This window comes from Pinus tabuliformis, chromosome 8 (assembly GCF_031772625.1).
Source record: "Pinus tabuliformis cultivar Carrire ecotype Pingquan chromosome 8, CPIR1, whole genome shotgun sequence".
NCBI classification, from domain to species: domain Eukaryota; kingdom Viridiplantae; phylum Streptophyta; class Pinopsida; order Pinales; family Pinaceae; genus Pinus; species Pinus tabuliformis.
Window position 1 is genome coordinate 511,333,355 of NC_142294.1, and position 12,236 is coordinate 511,345,590.

Below are 12,236 nucleotides of genomic sequence, written 5' to 3' on the forward strand. Positions count from 1 at the left end.
GAAAACTTGATTATTTTGTTTTTGCTTTCATGCCAAGTCACATTAGCTCTTATTCCCTTTTCCCTTCAATTTCCTCAGGAACAACTACTAAAGAAACTCATATCCCTATAAATAACAAATTTATTCATGACATCATAAACCTTATTTACATGATAACTAAACAAATTAAATATTCACCAGCATAGCTCTTACCTAACACAACAATCTGGGTGCTTGAAATAACAAATTAAATGGAGAGGTGAAGATGAAAAAAATGTCGTGTCGATGCATATGTATCTAGGTTTATTGACTATTAAGCGCATGCAAGTGAAGAATATAACTGCATGAGGATGCCATTTTACAACATGGAAGCTTAATGAATGCAACAACTTATCAACAACTATAACAGGATGAGCTTTTACAACATGAAAGCAATGACTGCAACAACATATCAAAAACTACAGGAGGATGTCTAATTTGAAGCCATTGTTACAACTTGCTTATGAATAATGGACAAAGTTCTGGTTGTAAGCAAGTTGCCTCAACAATTAGGTTATTTTAGTTATACTTGTAAGTAAAATAAACTTTAGAATTAATAAGGTACCAACTTCAGTGGCTTTTTTTTTAATGAGCACATATAAAAAAAGGTGATACGATATGGCATGACATGGAGTGGGTGTTCACTATGTATTTTGAGACAACAAAATATAGCGAGGTAAAATGTACCAAAGACAATCAACATTCTGGAATTGGAATCAGACATTTCCAAGTTCCTTTAAGTATTTAATAACTAATAAACATATAGGGAAATTGTTTAAGAGAACATGGCAATAATGCAGGTTGAGGTAATGTGTCCAATGCGAATAACAATTTCCTATAAAACTATTTATTTACTAGTGCATTTGAAAGACATTTTTAAATTTCCAATATAGTGGGTTTAACAAGGGGGGATTATTAGCTTAAAGGGGGATTATTAGCTTACTTGTCTTTATCAATTTTTAGATGATATGTCTTATGCAGGGGAAACATATCAAGTAAGGCTAAGTGTACATAGCTCATAAGATAAATTTCTCGTATATGTAACTTTGCTTTATTCTTGAGAAGAAAAACCCTCACAAAAATAACATTGTAATATATGGATAGGAAAACATGGTATGGAGGGACCATGAAAATGTAAAAGGGAAATAGAGTAGCTGTTAGACTTTAAACCTAGAGTTTTCAGCATAATGTCATTTATCATAACCACGAAAGCCTAGATAGGAATGTAAATAATCATCACATAACCATTTTCATTTTAATCCCACAAAATGAAACAATCATAAAAAGTTGGAATAGTTGGTGCACAATAAACCTAGAACAATAATAGAAAGAATTGATTCATTAGGATTGCAGACTCGAAGAGGTGGCCAGTAAAACAGGGGGATAAGCCCTCTCTGAGCTATCTACAATTTTTTCAGAGTGGAATACTCAGTGAGTGAGAGAGGGAAATCCCACACAAGAATGATAACATGGACATCATAACGATGAGTCAACACCCTACAACTAGCTCAAGATGGGAATTCAAATAAGAAGTGTGAAAGTTGTAGCCTTGTAGAGGGTTGTTACATACAACATTTTAAACAAAATATAACAATAACATGTGTTGGTTTCCTTAGAGAACATGATCCATGTTTCTTTTTTACAAAAAAAAGATGCAGGTAAGAAAAACATGAGTAGGGGAGGGACATGGGAGAAAATAAAAATAATGAATGAGAGATTAGCATAGCATGAAATGTAGATAGAGCCATAGAGAGAAACCATTCAATCATTCAACTTTACAATTAAATCTCTTCCTCATTGAAAACAAAAAATGAGAATGTGTGTGTTGAGGATTCTTATACTGTTAATTGTGGACTGAAAGCTATTATCCAAGTGCAACAACCAACGCATTCAACGTAATTTTATCTCAAGTCAAGGTTCAAATCAAGCCAAGAAGGAAATTTGCCAAATATAATAGTTATGGAATGCATAGTTGAATGTGAAGTTTATTAGTGACCTGCATTTAGTACTAGGCACTCGAAACATATCATACATACATCCCAAAAAATACCTTGGGATGTGACACATTAGCTATACAAAATAAACATAGTTAAAAGCCAAGCACATTTTAAATTTATGCACCACCATATAATATGACCAAGACTTTTTCAAATTCCCATATAAAATTCCAAACATAATATATGTGTCATATTTATAATAGAACCTCTTAGCTTTAAAGTAGTATCACACCACAAATAAAATACTTATAATATCACAGAACACATAATATATTCCAAGCAATTTGCTATGCCACCCATTACTTATGCCATACAGAAACACGCTCATGTTTCAAACTTTAACGCAACATTGCATTCATATTCTTTAACAAAGCATTGCTCTATTCCTTGACAATGTTCATGTCCTCAATACCTTTGTGAAAGTATTAATGCCATGAGTGTGTTTATACTTGATCACGTAACATATTGACCTCCCCCTTTTGCTTTAAACATAAACATATATAAAAATCATCAGCCTATTGACATGCATGCCCTTTATTAAATTCACGAGAAGATGTTTTTACAAACCCGATACCATGTTTCGGAACCATTAATAGGAGAACTAGATGATACTATTATATGTATGAGCTACCAAAATTGGTCATGCATATCCTCATAACATAACAGAACATGGTGATGGTATCAACCACATAGCCAATAATGCAATTAATAGCTCAGTGAGCTTTTTATTTGTATACACTAAGTTCACTCATGGTTTGGATCGATTTGAAAGTTTTGTTCATGGGATTTGAGCGTATTCCAGTTATAAAAGAAGTTAGAGGTTTGGATCGATTTGGAGGTTTGGATTTGGATTGATTCAGAATTAGGAATTAAATTATGAGCGAATCAGATTGTTGTCAAGCTTATAATGGTAACAACTATGGCAGCAGTCGAATTTAACTGAAAGCCCAATGACATTACAGATATAATAGCATTAGTTTGATTGAGTTTCAATGACGATGAATTGGGGCGGATAGTTTAGCAGACCTGGTCTTGTGTTCGAAACTGACCGAGACTCTCTTTTTTGTGCATTTAAATTTTAAGCAAACAACACTTAGGTTGTTGATGGTTCCGGTCAATTATAAGAAAGTGGGTCAAGAAGAATTGCAGAACTGGGTTGGGTTACTCATCATTTATTTTTGTGCAGGTTGGAAGGTTTTAGTTTCATGCATGCAAGCAACCTATTAAATAAATAAATATAAATATATAAAAGATTTATGAGAAGTGATCGTGTTGAGAAACCATAATATAAAATGTTCTTTAATGAGTCTAAAATATGCCAAACGGTTTGAAAATAGTAGATTTTTAAAAATGTTCAGTGGATACCCTAAAATATGCCAAACTGTTTGAGAATAGTAGCTTTTAAAAAATTGTTCAGTGGATGTTTAGAAAAAAATTTGTCACCAGCGAAGTCTAATAACATTCAGTCCAGAATCCTCCAAATTGTAACCTGGTGTTCAAGTATTTTACCTAGATAGGAAGTGAAGTGGTGTGAAGTTATTTGTTCAAAGTATTTTACCTAGATAGGAAGTGAAGTGGTGTGAAGTTATTTTTTCAAGTATTTTACCTAGATAGGAAGTGAAGTGGTGTGAAGTTATTTTTATTTGGATTAATTTTTAAAATAGTTGTTAATGTATTAATTAACTTATTTATATGAGTTAAATGACTGATAAATGTGGGTAATATTAATTAGTGATAAACATTAAAAAATTATTTTATAATATTTCTTAAATTACTAAAATTGTTTTTTATAAAAATTAACTAAATTTTTTAATTTCTAAATGGTTTGGTTTAACAATATATTTGGACCATAAACTAGTGTAGATCTATTTTAATTTCATATTTATACTATTATTTTGGTTCAACAATATATTTAGTCTATAAACTAGTATAGTTCTATTTTAATTTCAGATTTATTAAGCATTGAGAGGGATATAATCTATCAAGTTGCAAACTTTTCTTCAATTTTTTGCATTCAAAAAAGATATTTGCAACTTGAGGGATTTGATCCCTCTCCATATTTGATAGATTCATAATTAAAATGGGTCTAAGCTAGTCTAAACTCTTATGCATGATCAACAAATATAAAGAATTGAGAGCCACATGACATGAACAATGTTATTTTTGTTGTTGTAAGAAAAAACTATGAGATAATAGAATTTAAATTTAAAAAAATAATGTAATTGTTTTTAATTGGGAAAAATTATTTTTGAAATATAATGTTTTTAAAATAATTACAATAAATCAACATTTAAATAGTAATATGAAATAATCATCTTATTAATAATTAAATGTTAAATAATATTAACAATTCACTATTAAATTATCCATATATTTATTATTCAAAAATTAATTATTAAATGATAAATATATTTATTATTAAAAATTAATTATTAAATTATAAATATTTTTATTATTATAAAAAAAATAGGCGATTGTGAAGCATCAGAGTTGCATCTTTATTGCATCGTTATCTTTGTGAACTTATTTACACGTGCTATACTTAATAAACAACTTTAATGCTAAATTAATTAAATATTTAAAAATAAAATGTAACTTAAAAAAATTCATAAGTTGAATAACAAAATTGTGTCTTTAATGCTAAATAAACTAAATATTTAAAAATAAAATGTAACTCAAAAAAATGCATACGTTGAATAATAAAATTGTGTCTTTTAATCATTCTCATACTATTCAATAGGTTACAACTTTCTGTAGTAGAGTGTTACTACTAGCCGAGGATTATATTTTTCACAATTCTCCTAATTGAATTGAGAAATAAATGCATGATGTGGATTGAGAAAAACTCTGTAATATCTTTTGTCTTGATTATAATCTTCTGTATTCTCTATAAGTCTCTTTAGGCATTGTCTTTGTGCTGGTAAACATTTAGCCTGGAAGGGGAACCATTGGCTTTAATGTTGGAATTGGTGATGCAGATTATCACTCAGAGTAGTGGTGGTTGAAAGATTCGTAGCTGGGGATAGAGTGACGGGTACGATTTGTTCCGTTGAAGTCAGAGTCGTAGTTGTTTTTGTCAAAGATGGTGGAAAGGATTCTTTTACTGCCTGATCGGTATTTCTAAACTTGGCCTTTTCTCCCAGCTCCCTTACTGTACCAATCACGCTCTCTAACCTTGCCACTATTTCTAACAGAAGAGCAGAAAAGCTAGCAAGAGGAAGGACCTCCATAACTGTATAACTGCTTCGTTTCATTTCGCTCATTTCATATAATTTGCTAGCTTGAGTCTTGGATAGGTCCTCTTGCATCTCCCCCTCCAAAGTAGTTTGAAATGACATTGTATTTTCATCATCAGCTTCTTCTGTCATTTTCGGCACTGAGGAGTCATGGAATTTGTCTGATCGAGTTATGTCTTCTTCAACAGTTTTCCAACTCTTGGTATTGATGAAAAGTTCAGGCTGAGCTCTCAGCGAATTTTGGAGTTCCTCTACCATTGCCTTTAACCGATCTGTCATTAAAGTTGGATTTATACTTCTCATTGTCCTTATGCTGTCGACCAGTTCACGAAGAATGTTGGCAGATTCTCTGTCTATATTAATGCATGGCGTCTTCAAATATTCTCTCCGAGAAATTGGAGTCTGATAAGACAACATCATCACCAATAATTAATGATACGAAATTGATCAATATCGGGAAATACAAAAGCAATATTAGGCAAAATTGACCAACATTACCTGAATCTCAGCGTTTAGCAATCCATTTAAAGCCTCCACACAGTAGGCGCTGTATCTAGTCACGCTTCCAACTTTTAGATAAAATTGCCATGGATATCTGAAAAAGAAACGTCCATGCGGTGGTTCCCATCTGGCGAAATTCGCCTGCAGAATTTAAAAATAATCGTTAAAGTTAAATGGATAGCCAAACTTATCTATATCTACCAGTGTATATTGATAAAAGATGATAGTGTATATTGATGAATTATGATATCTACCAGTGAGTCTTCTGTGGCCTTCGAGTTCAACACACATTTATAGCCCGATCCGACCTTGTCATCGTCTGAATCCTGGCCATCTTTTGAGTCCAAAAAGTATTATGTGACGCATTCTGTAATCACATAAACCGCTGAATATTTTCTCAATATCTTTGGAATTTGTAAATAAAGGAGTGGAGTGAAGTCAATTAAGGACAAATTGTTTTAACTTATTCTTACACCAAAAATTTCCAAATATTTAGGATTGAATAAAGATATCCAAATATTCTGAAAATCAAAAATTAAGATAAAGATAACTTATAAATAGGATAAATGATTTATTGTTTTTCTGTGTGACAAATTACCTTGGAGAGATCCAGCCAATCCTTCTAGGTTATGTATAATCAAATTGTGAAGATCGTCTCTAGCCCATATGGGAAAAGCAAACACAGTTATTATGAAACAGACTGTACACCCAATGATTATCGTAGGTATCCTTTGATCGTCCAATTTTAAAATGTTTTCAACGCGAGAACCAGAAATGGCTACGAGATTGAAGGTGAGAAGGAAGATGACCACCCCGTAATCGTATCTTTGCTTGAGCACATGAAAGAAACGCGAATATGTGCACGTTGTACCTGCATCGATCACCAAAGAATAAACATCACAACACTCAAAGGTGAAGTATCGAATATAACATGCAGAATTGTATTATGGGAAGGAGAAAATATCGACCTAAGGCAAAAACAAAGACACCCACTATAACTCGTTCGCAGTTTTTCCCTGTAAGTTCTGCAACATAGCTCACCCCCACTCCGAGTAATCCCGCCAACAGTGTGGCTAAAGATCTGTTCACACCTTTGCTCAATGTAGCACCTGCATAATAAAATTGAGGCGCAAAACATTAAATTTATTATTGCGAAAAAAACCCAATAGCTGGTCTACTTGATATTATATAGTCATGAAATCCTCCTAACAATTTATTCAAAAAGTGTGAAGATACCTAGAGGCATTTTAATACTTGTAAACAGGAGGTATTTGGTGAATAATTACCTACGGTGAATTCGAACACCACAACGACAGTCATGACAGCCCACATGGCATTTTCACCAAAACTGTCAAACAATGGCCTCACGAAGTAAAATATAGAGACCAAAGTCAGTGCAAGGCCAACTTTGATGGAATGAATAACTCTTCTAGGATCATCTGCACCCACCTGCCAAACCCTTTTGCTCACAGAAAGGACAGATCTTTTGTATTCGTGGAAAGCTTGAGAAATTCTCGTAACCAAACGGTTGCAGAAGTTCTCTTGGATGGTATTCGCTTCCATCCCTTCGTTAACACTAATTTTCCACTCCAGAGGCTGTGACTGAACCAATATCGTGCCCCCCATATTGCTATTGCTTCAGACCTAAACTTCAAACTGAGAAAACCTTGAATATATCAGCAAGTTTCAATCAAGCATTGAATACAACAGCAGGTTTTAAATTTTAATCAACTTATGTTCTGTAATATCACTTGAGCTCTCTCAAAATTCTTTGTCAGTCCAAGAATTTGAAGTCAGTCCCGTTGATGCAGCGTTCCGGGCCTGGCTACAATGTGCCAGAACAGTTTCCTCTCTATCCTTTTATAAGTAAAAAGACGTATAAAAAATGAGTTGTTGAGTACGAAACAGGACTGAGGGGAGGAGGACAGCCTGTAAGTAGACCTCCACTGTTAAAGGGTTTTAGAGGTCGGGAAGGCTTTTCCAGTCGCATTTGTGGAATTTCGAATCGTGGGCGGCCGACCACATTCGGCAAGGTCTCTAGAGCTATAATTAGCACAGCGCATATAAAAATGGATATACAGATAAATTCAATATGGTGCAGAGTGTGGGCATGGACAGTCGCCATCAACGAAGTATTTTATAATGGTTAAAACTTTATACAGTCGATTTTCACCTTTAAACCACCAACTAGCACAGTACCATTCCCCATGTGGCGTGCCACGTGATGCAGAAAATATAACTGGGAGACGGATATACAGATCTCAAATCAGTCCAATTCAGTCCACAGAGGGACATGGGCATTCCCCCACTGTAAGCGCACTCTACTTGCTTTTGTATTTGTTTGGTTTTTTTATTTATTTGCCCTCGTGCTTTTGTATTAGTGGCCACAATTGTATTTGTCTGGTTTTTTAATTTATTTGCCCTCGTGCTTTACTGTCACCTTCATGAATAAGTTGAAGAAAGTCTTCTGACAAGAAACGGACCTTCACGTAACAAAAGACAGTTTTGCATAAATTCTATGTTGGGTAAAAGAAAGCTTTTTTCTTTTCTTCTAAAAGGGACGCTAATTTTTGTTCTATGACTTTTAACTATTGGGGATGACGATTGTATTTTCCGACATTAAATTTGAAATGTAATTCGCCGAATGAAATTTTGAGACCGTTAATTTCAATTTTCAAATCTGAATTTGCCACGTAACTCCTTCAATTCGTAAGAAATGATAGTTCGGCATAAATTTTTTGTTCTGTGCAACAAAATATTTTCTTTTTCTTTTAAACAGAACGGCAATATATATACAAACAAAGTCCATTAATTTCAAATTCCTAGCCACTCTTCCTCGCAGTAGCATTTCTCTTTCTGTAAATGCATGTTTGTTTCTGTAGATGGGCGTTTCTTTTTTTGTCTCTAGTGAGTACTACCGGGCCACCGGCGTTGTTGAAAGTACTAGCATGTCTTTTTAATGTCTTTTCAAGTTCTTCCACTATCAATTCTCCCGCTCGTCACAAAGTGAGACCGTCTTTCTTCCACTATCAATTCTCCCGCTCGTCACAAAGTGAGACCGTCTTTCTTGAATAAAAATTGATGTGGTTGGGTGCACATCAATTTTGAAAAAAATGTATTAAATGAATAAAAATTGATGTGGTTGGGTGCACAAGAGAATGGGTAAATGATTATGTAACTTTTAACAGTAGGTCAACTAAACTCTACCCCATTGGAAAATTCAAGAACCCTTACACATTTCTAGTTAAAAGTGACACTGTCTCGGTTGAAAGCGTTAACATGTGTTGTTAATGTTTAAAAGAAAATTAAAAAAAACTCATCCAATATGAATTCGCTCATAGATCTAGTTGGTGGCTTTTTGGGAAGTAATTTTGAACTATTTATATATAACATTTGCCATTTTTATTTCTAAATAAAAGAACTATTACTTTACATTACATTGAAATGTTTATGTAATGAAAACCTCATATTTTAAATCCTTCATGTTTTAAAATGGAATAATCCAATCATAATCTCAGTCAAAACTTCATGTTTAAACATAAGTCTTGGTGCAAACCATGGCATAATCAAATCATAATCTGAGTCAAACCCTCATAATAAGTCTCAGTGCAAACCTACGTGTAAACCCTCAACCATTTTATTTAAGTGAATGCCCCGTCACCCATGAATCGAAATGTCGAGTTTAGATTGCAAATGGGAAACTTTGGGAAATTTCATACGTGGGAAATTTCATTAACTTTTTTTTTCTTTAGCTGTTGGAGACCAACTATTGGTATAATTACTTAAGATAATGAGGTGTTTTATAAGATAATATATGGATAAAGAGAACCAGTGCTTTGGAATTTTAAAAATAAAAATTTAATAAATAAAATATATTTATTCTTTTAATAAATTATTATATTAATAAAATTATTTTTATTAACATAAACATGAGGACATTTAATTATGGTAGTTTATAGAGCAGTATATTGTCCTTATTCGTAGAATTTTTAAATAAATTAGGTGGTACAAGATTTTTATGAGCTAGTAAATTTTATTTATTATATTTAGCATTTTATGATTAGTAAATTGGGGCATATATTTCACTAGATAGTTCATGATAACATATTTACCAAAATAATTTGAAATCTATTCTACAAAGGCTAAATTTCTTTACAATCTAGATTTGTTAGTCGTTAATTTATTGTTTATCCATGTAACATATAAAATCCAGAAAATAAAGAACCATTAATTACAATCACATACGCAAGATATTCTTTAGAAAACCCTTATGAGAGAAAATCCACTTTGGAAGGTGAGGCCATTGATTTGTTGAGTCAATGGTGGATCTCGTTCGAACTTGAATGACATTTAAGAAGTTCAATTTTTGGGTTTAGGTCCTATAGTTTGACCTTTTAATTTTTTTCCCAATTAATGTTGATTTTCAACAGGTCACAACTTCTCTTCCAAGAGGCATTTATTTGAGAAAAATATATTTTTGGAAAAGTATCAATGAGCACTACATAACCATGCTATTTATAAGGTATTGTAAGCATCTTAACTTAGTAAAAAACTCAAATAATTTCAAGTACACATATCCTCATGTAGTGAGACTTTGCAAATGATCAAGCTATCATACTGCTTCACAAAGAGTCATGTTGCTTCTATGACCATCAAGAATTGTCCCGCTGTTGTTGTCCATACGCCCCCTTTGACATCAATATCATCCTATTGTCATCAATAACAACATTATGTGCAACATTTTAGTTATATGAAATCCTCTACTTGATATTACTTTTATTTTAAAGTTTTCATTAGCCTTGGAAAATAACTACCTTCTAATTTTAAAAGAGCTCCATCTATTTCATTTAAAATAAAAAAACATTAGTATCATTGGTGATGAATGATAAAATTATTGGGTTAAAATCATTAATGCGTCAACACATTTTCTCATCAAAATAACTCTCATGGTACCTCACTTCTTAAATATCCAAAATTGCAAAATAAATACAAATATACAAATCCAAAGGATGTCAAATAAATAAGGATTTGAAAACAATTAAAAAAGAAATGTGGGAAGTATAAGGAAACTCGTTGGGGCTATGGATGTTTGCTAGTAGCTGGTCAATTCTTATATGATACTTAGGCACCTTCGTTAGGGCTATGGATGCTTGTGGCTAGTGAAGCAGTGGCAAGATTAAAAGGGATGAGGAAAATATATATGCAAATTGTTTTGGTAGTATTAAAATTTGGACTTAATGACAAAAGTTCAAAACCAATTGAGCCAATTGTCTTGAATTCATAAATGAACTCCATATTTTTGCTCTTTTGAAAATTATTGGATAAGGGACTTAGTACTCCTAATGATTACTCATATTTGTTTTATAAAAATCAAGTATATTTAGCTTGATTATAATTATCTATGAAATTTTTAAACTTTAGATTTATTTGAACTTCAAATATTTATTGGCAGAGATAATTGTTTCTCCCATTGTATCAACATTTATTGCAAGATCTACAACAAGCCCTCATTTTATTTGTATAAAATAGATATTTTAAAAAATATTCAATTTTAATTAAATTTTGATTTTCCATTTTAAATAACCCTTAAAGACTCGATTGTTTTATATCTTTATCAAATTCAAAAAAAAGGAAAAAACCTAAAAACTTTAAATTTCTAAAAAATCTACATCCAGAGCTATTTAAGTTCATATTCATAATGAAACGTGGATTCATCAAATACCCATATAATTTCTTTTAATATTGATATATTTGGATGGTTTGTCATGTTTCACACACATCTATGTATCGTAGATTCTCAAAATTCTTTCCATTAAGTTTTATTTGTTCAATTGGTTCACTTTTTCCAATGTTTTTTTTTCTATTTATTTTTGGTAACCAAGTGAAAATAAAAGATTCAACATTGTTTTCACCCGAGACTCTTAGATACCTAGATAATCTAAATTTAATAAAATTGATTTCTTTATTTGCACATCCTTTATGTATTGGTTTTCCTTAATTTTTATTAATAAATATATCCAGGTATCTTGTTAAAGCAGATTTGTTAAAGACCCTGAATTTCCTAGATACTCAAATCATTCTAATAATGTTTATTTTTTTGGAATGTTTAATTGTTATTTTTTTAACTCATATATGGAATCTGGTTAACCTATAAAAGTGCATCACTACTTTTGCCCTGAATTATCGGATACATGTGAAATCATAGATTAAAAAAAACTTGGTTTTATCTTGAACAATGTTTTCTCGATTAATGATTTAAAAATACATTTGATTTTATTTAAATAAATACATGTGGTCCAAACATATCTGTTCAAAATTGTTTTAGACCCAAATGCATTGATGCCTAGATTTTGGGATTTCGAAAAGAATGAAAATTTAAAGAAAACAATAATAAAATATTTTTAAATTATTTTCATAGAACATATAGGGTATCTATCTCAAAGTTATTGATGATATCGATAAAACATTTCTCACACTCCAGATG

The 12,236-nt window shown here is 31.8% G+C and overlaps 1 protein-coding gene across 1 annotated transcript; it reads right to left on the reverse strand.

Annotated features, from left to right (window-relative positions):
- Positions 1–4,969: 4,969 nt before the first annotated feature.
- Positions 4,970–7,571, reverse strand: LOC149236345 (aluminum-activated malate transporter 10-like). The gene is made up of 6 exons (XM_089368858.1): positions 7,039–7,571; positions 6,721–6,861; positions 6,351–6,623; positions 6,007–6,086; positions 5,750–5,893; positions 4,970–5,653 (listed from the first exon to the last, which is right to left on the reverse strand). The coding sequence occupies exons 1-6, from the start codon at positions 7,376–7,378 to the stop codon at positions 4,970–4,972; spliced, it is 1,662 nt and encodes a 553-aa protein (XP_089224984.1). The 5' UTR covers positions 7,379–7,571.
- Positions 7,572–12,236: the final 4,665 nt, after the last annotated feature.

What these genes read in the sequence shown, in the direction of transcription:
- LOC149236345 (XM_089368858.1), bottom strand. Translation starts at nt 7,378, where the DNA reads ATGGGGGGCACGATATTGGTTCAGTCACAGCCTCTGGAGTGGAAAATT. An exon ending in GGTGTTCGAATTCACCGTAG is followed by an intron (nt 6,862 to 7,038) that starts GTAATTATTCAC and finishes TTTATTATGCAG; the next exon opens with GTGCTACATTGAGCAAAGGT. An exon ending in ATTGGCTGGATCTCTCCAAG is followed by an intron (nt 6,087 to 6,350) that starts GTAATTTGTCAC and finishes TGGACTCAAAAG; the next exon opens with ATGGCCAGGATTCAGACGAT.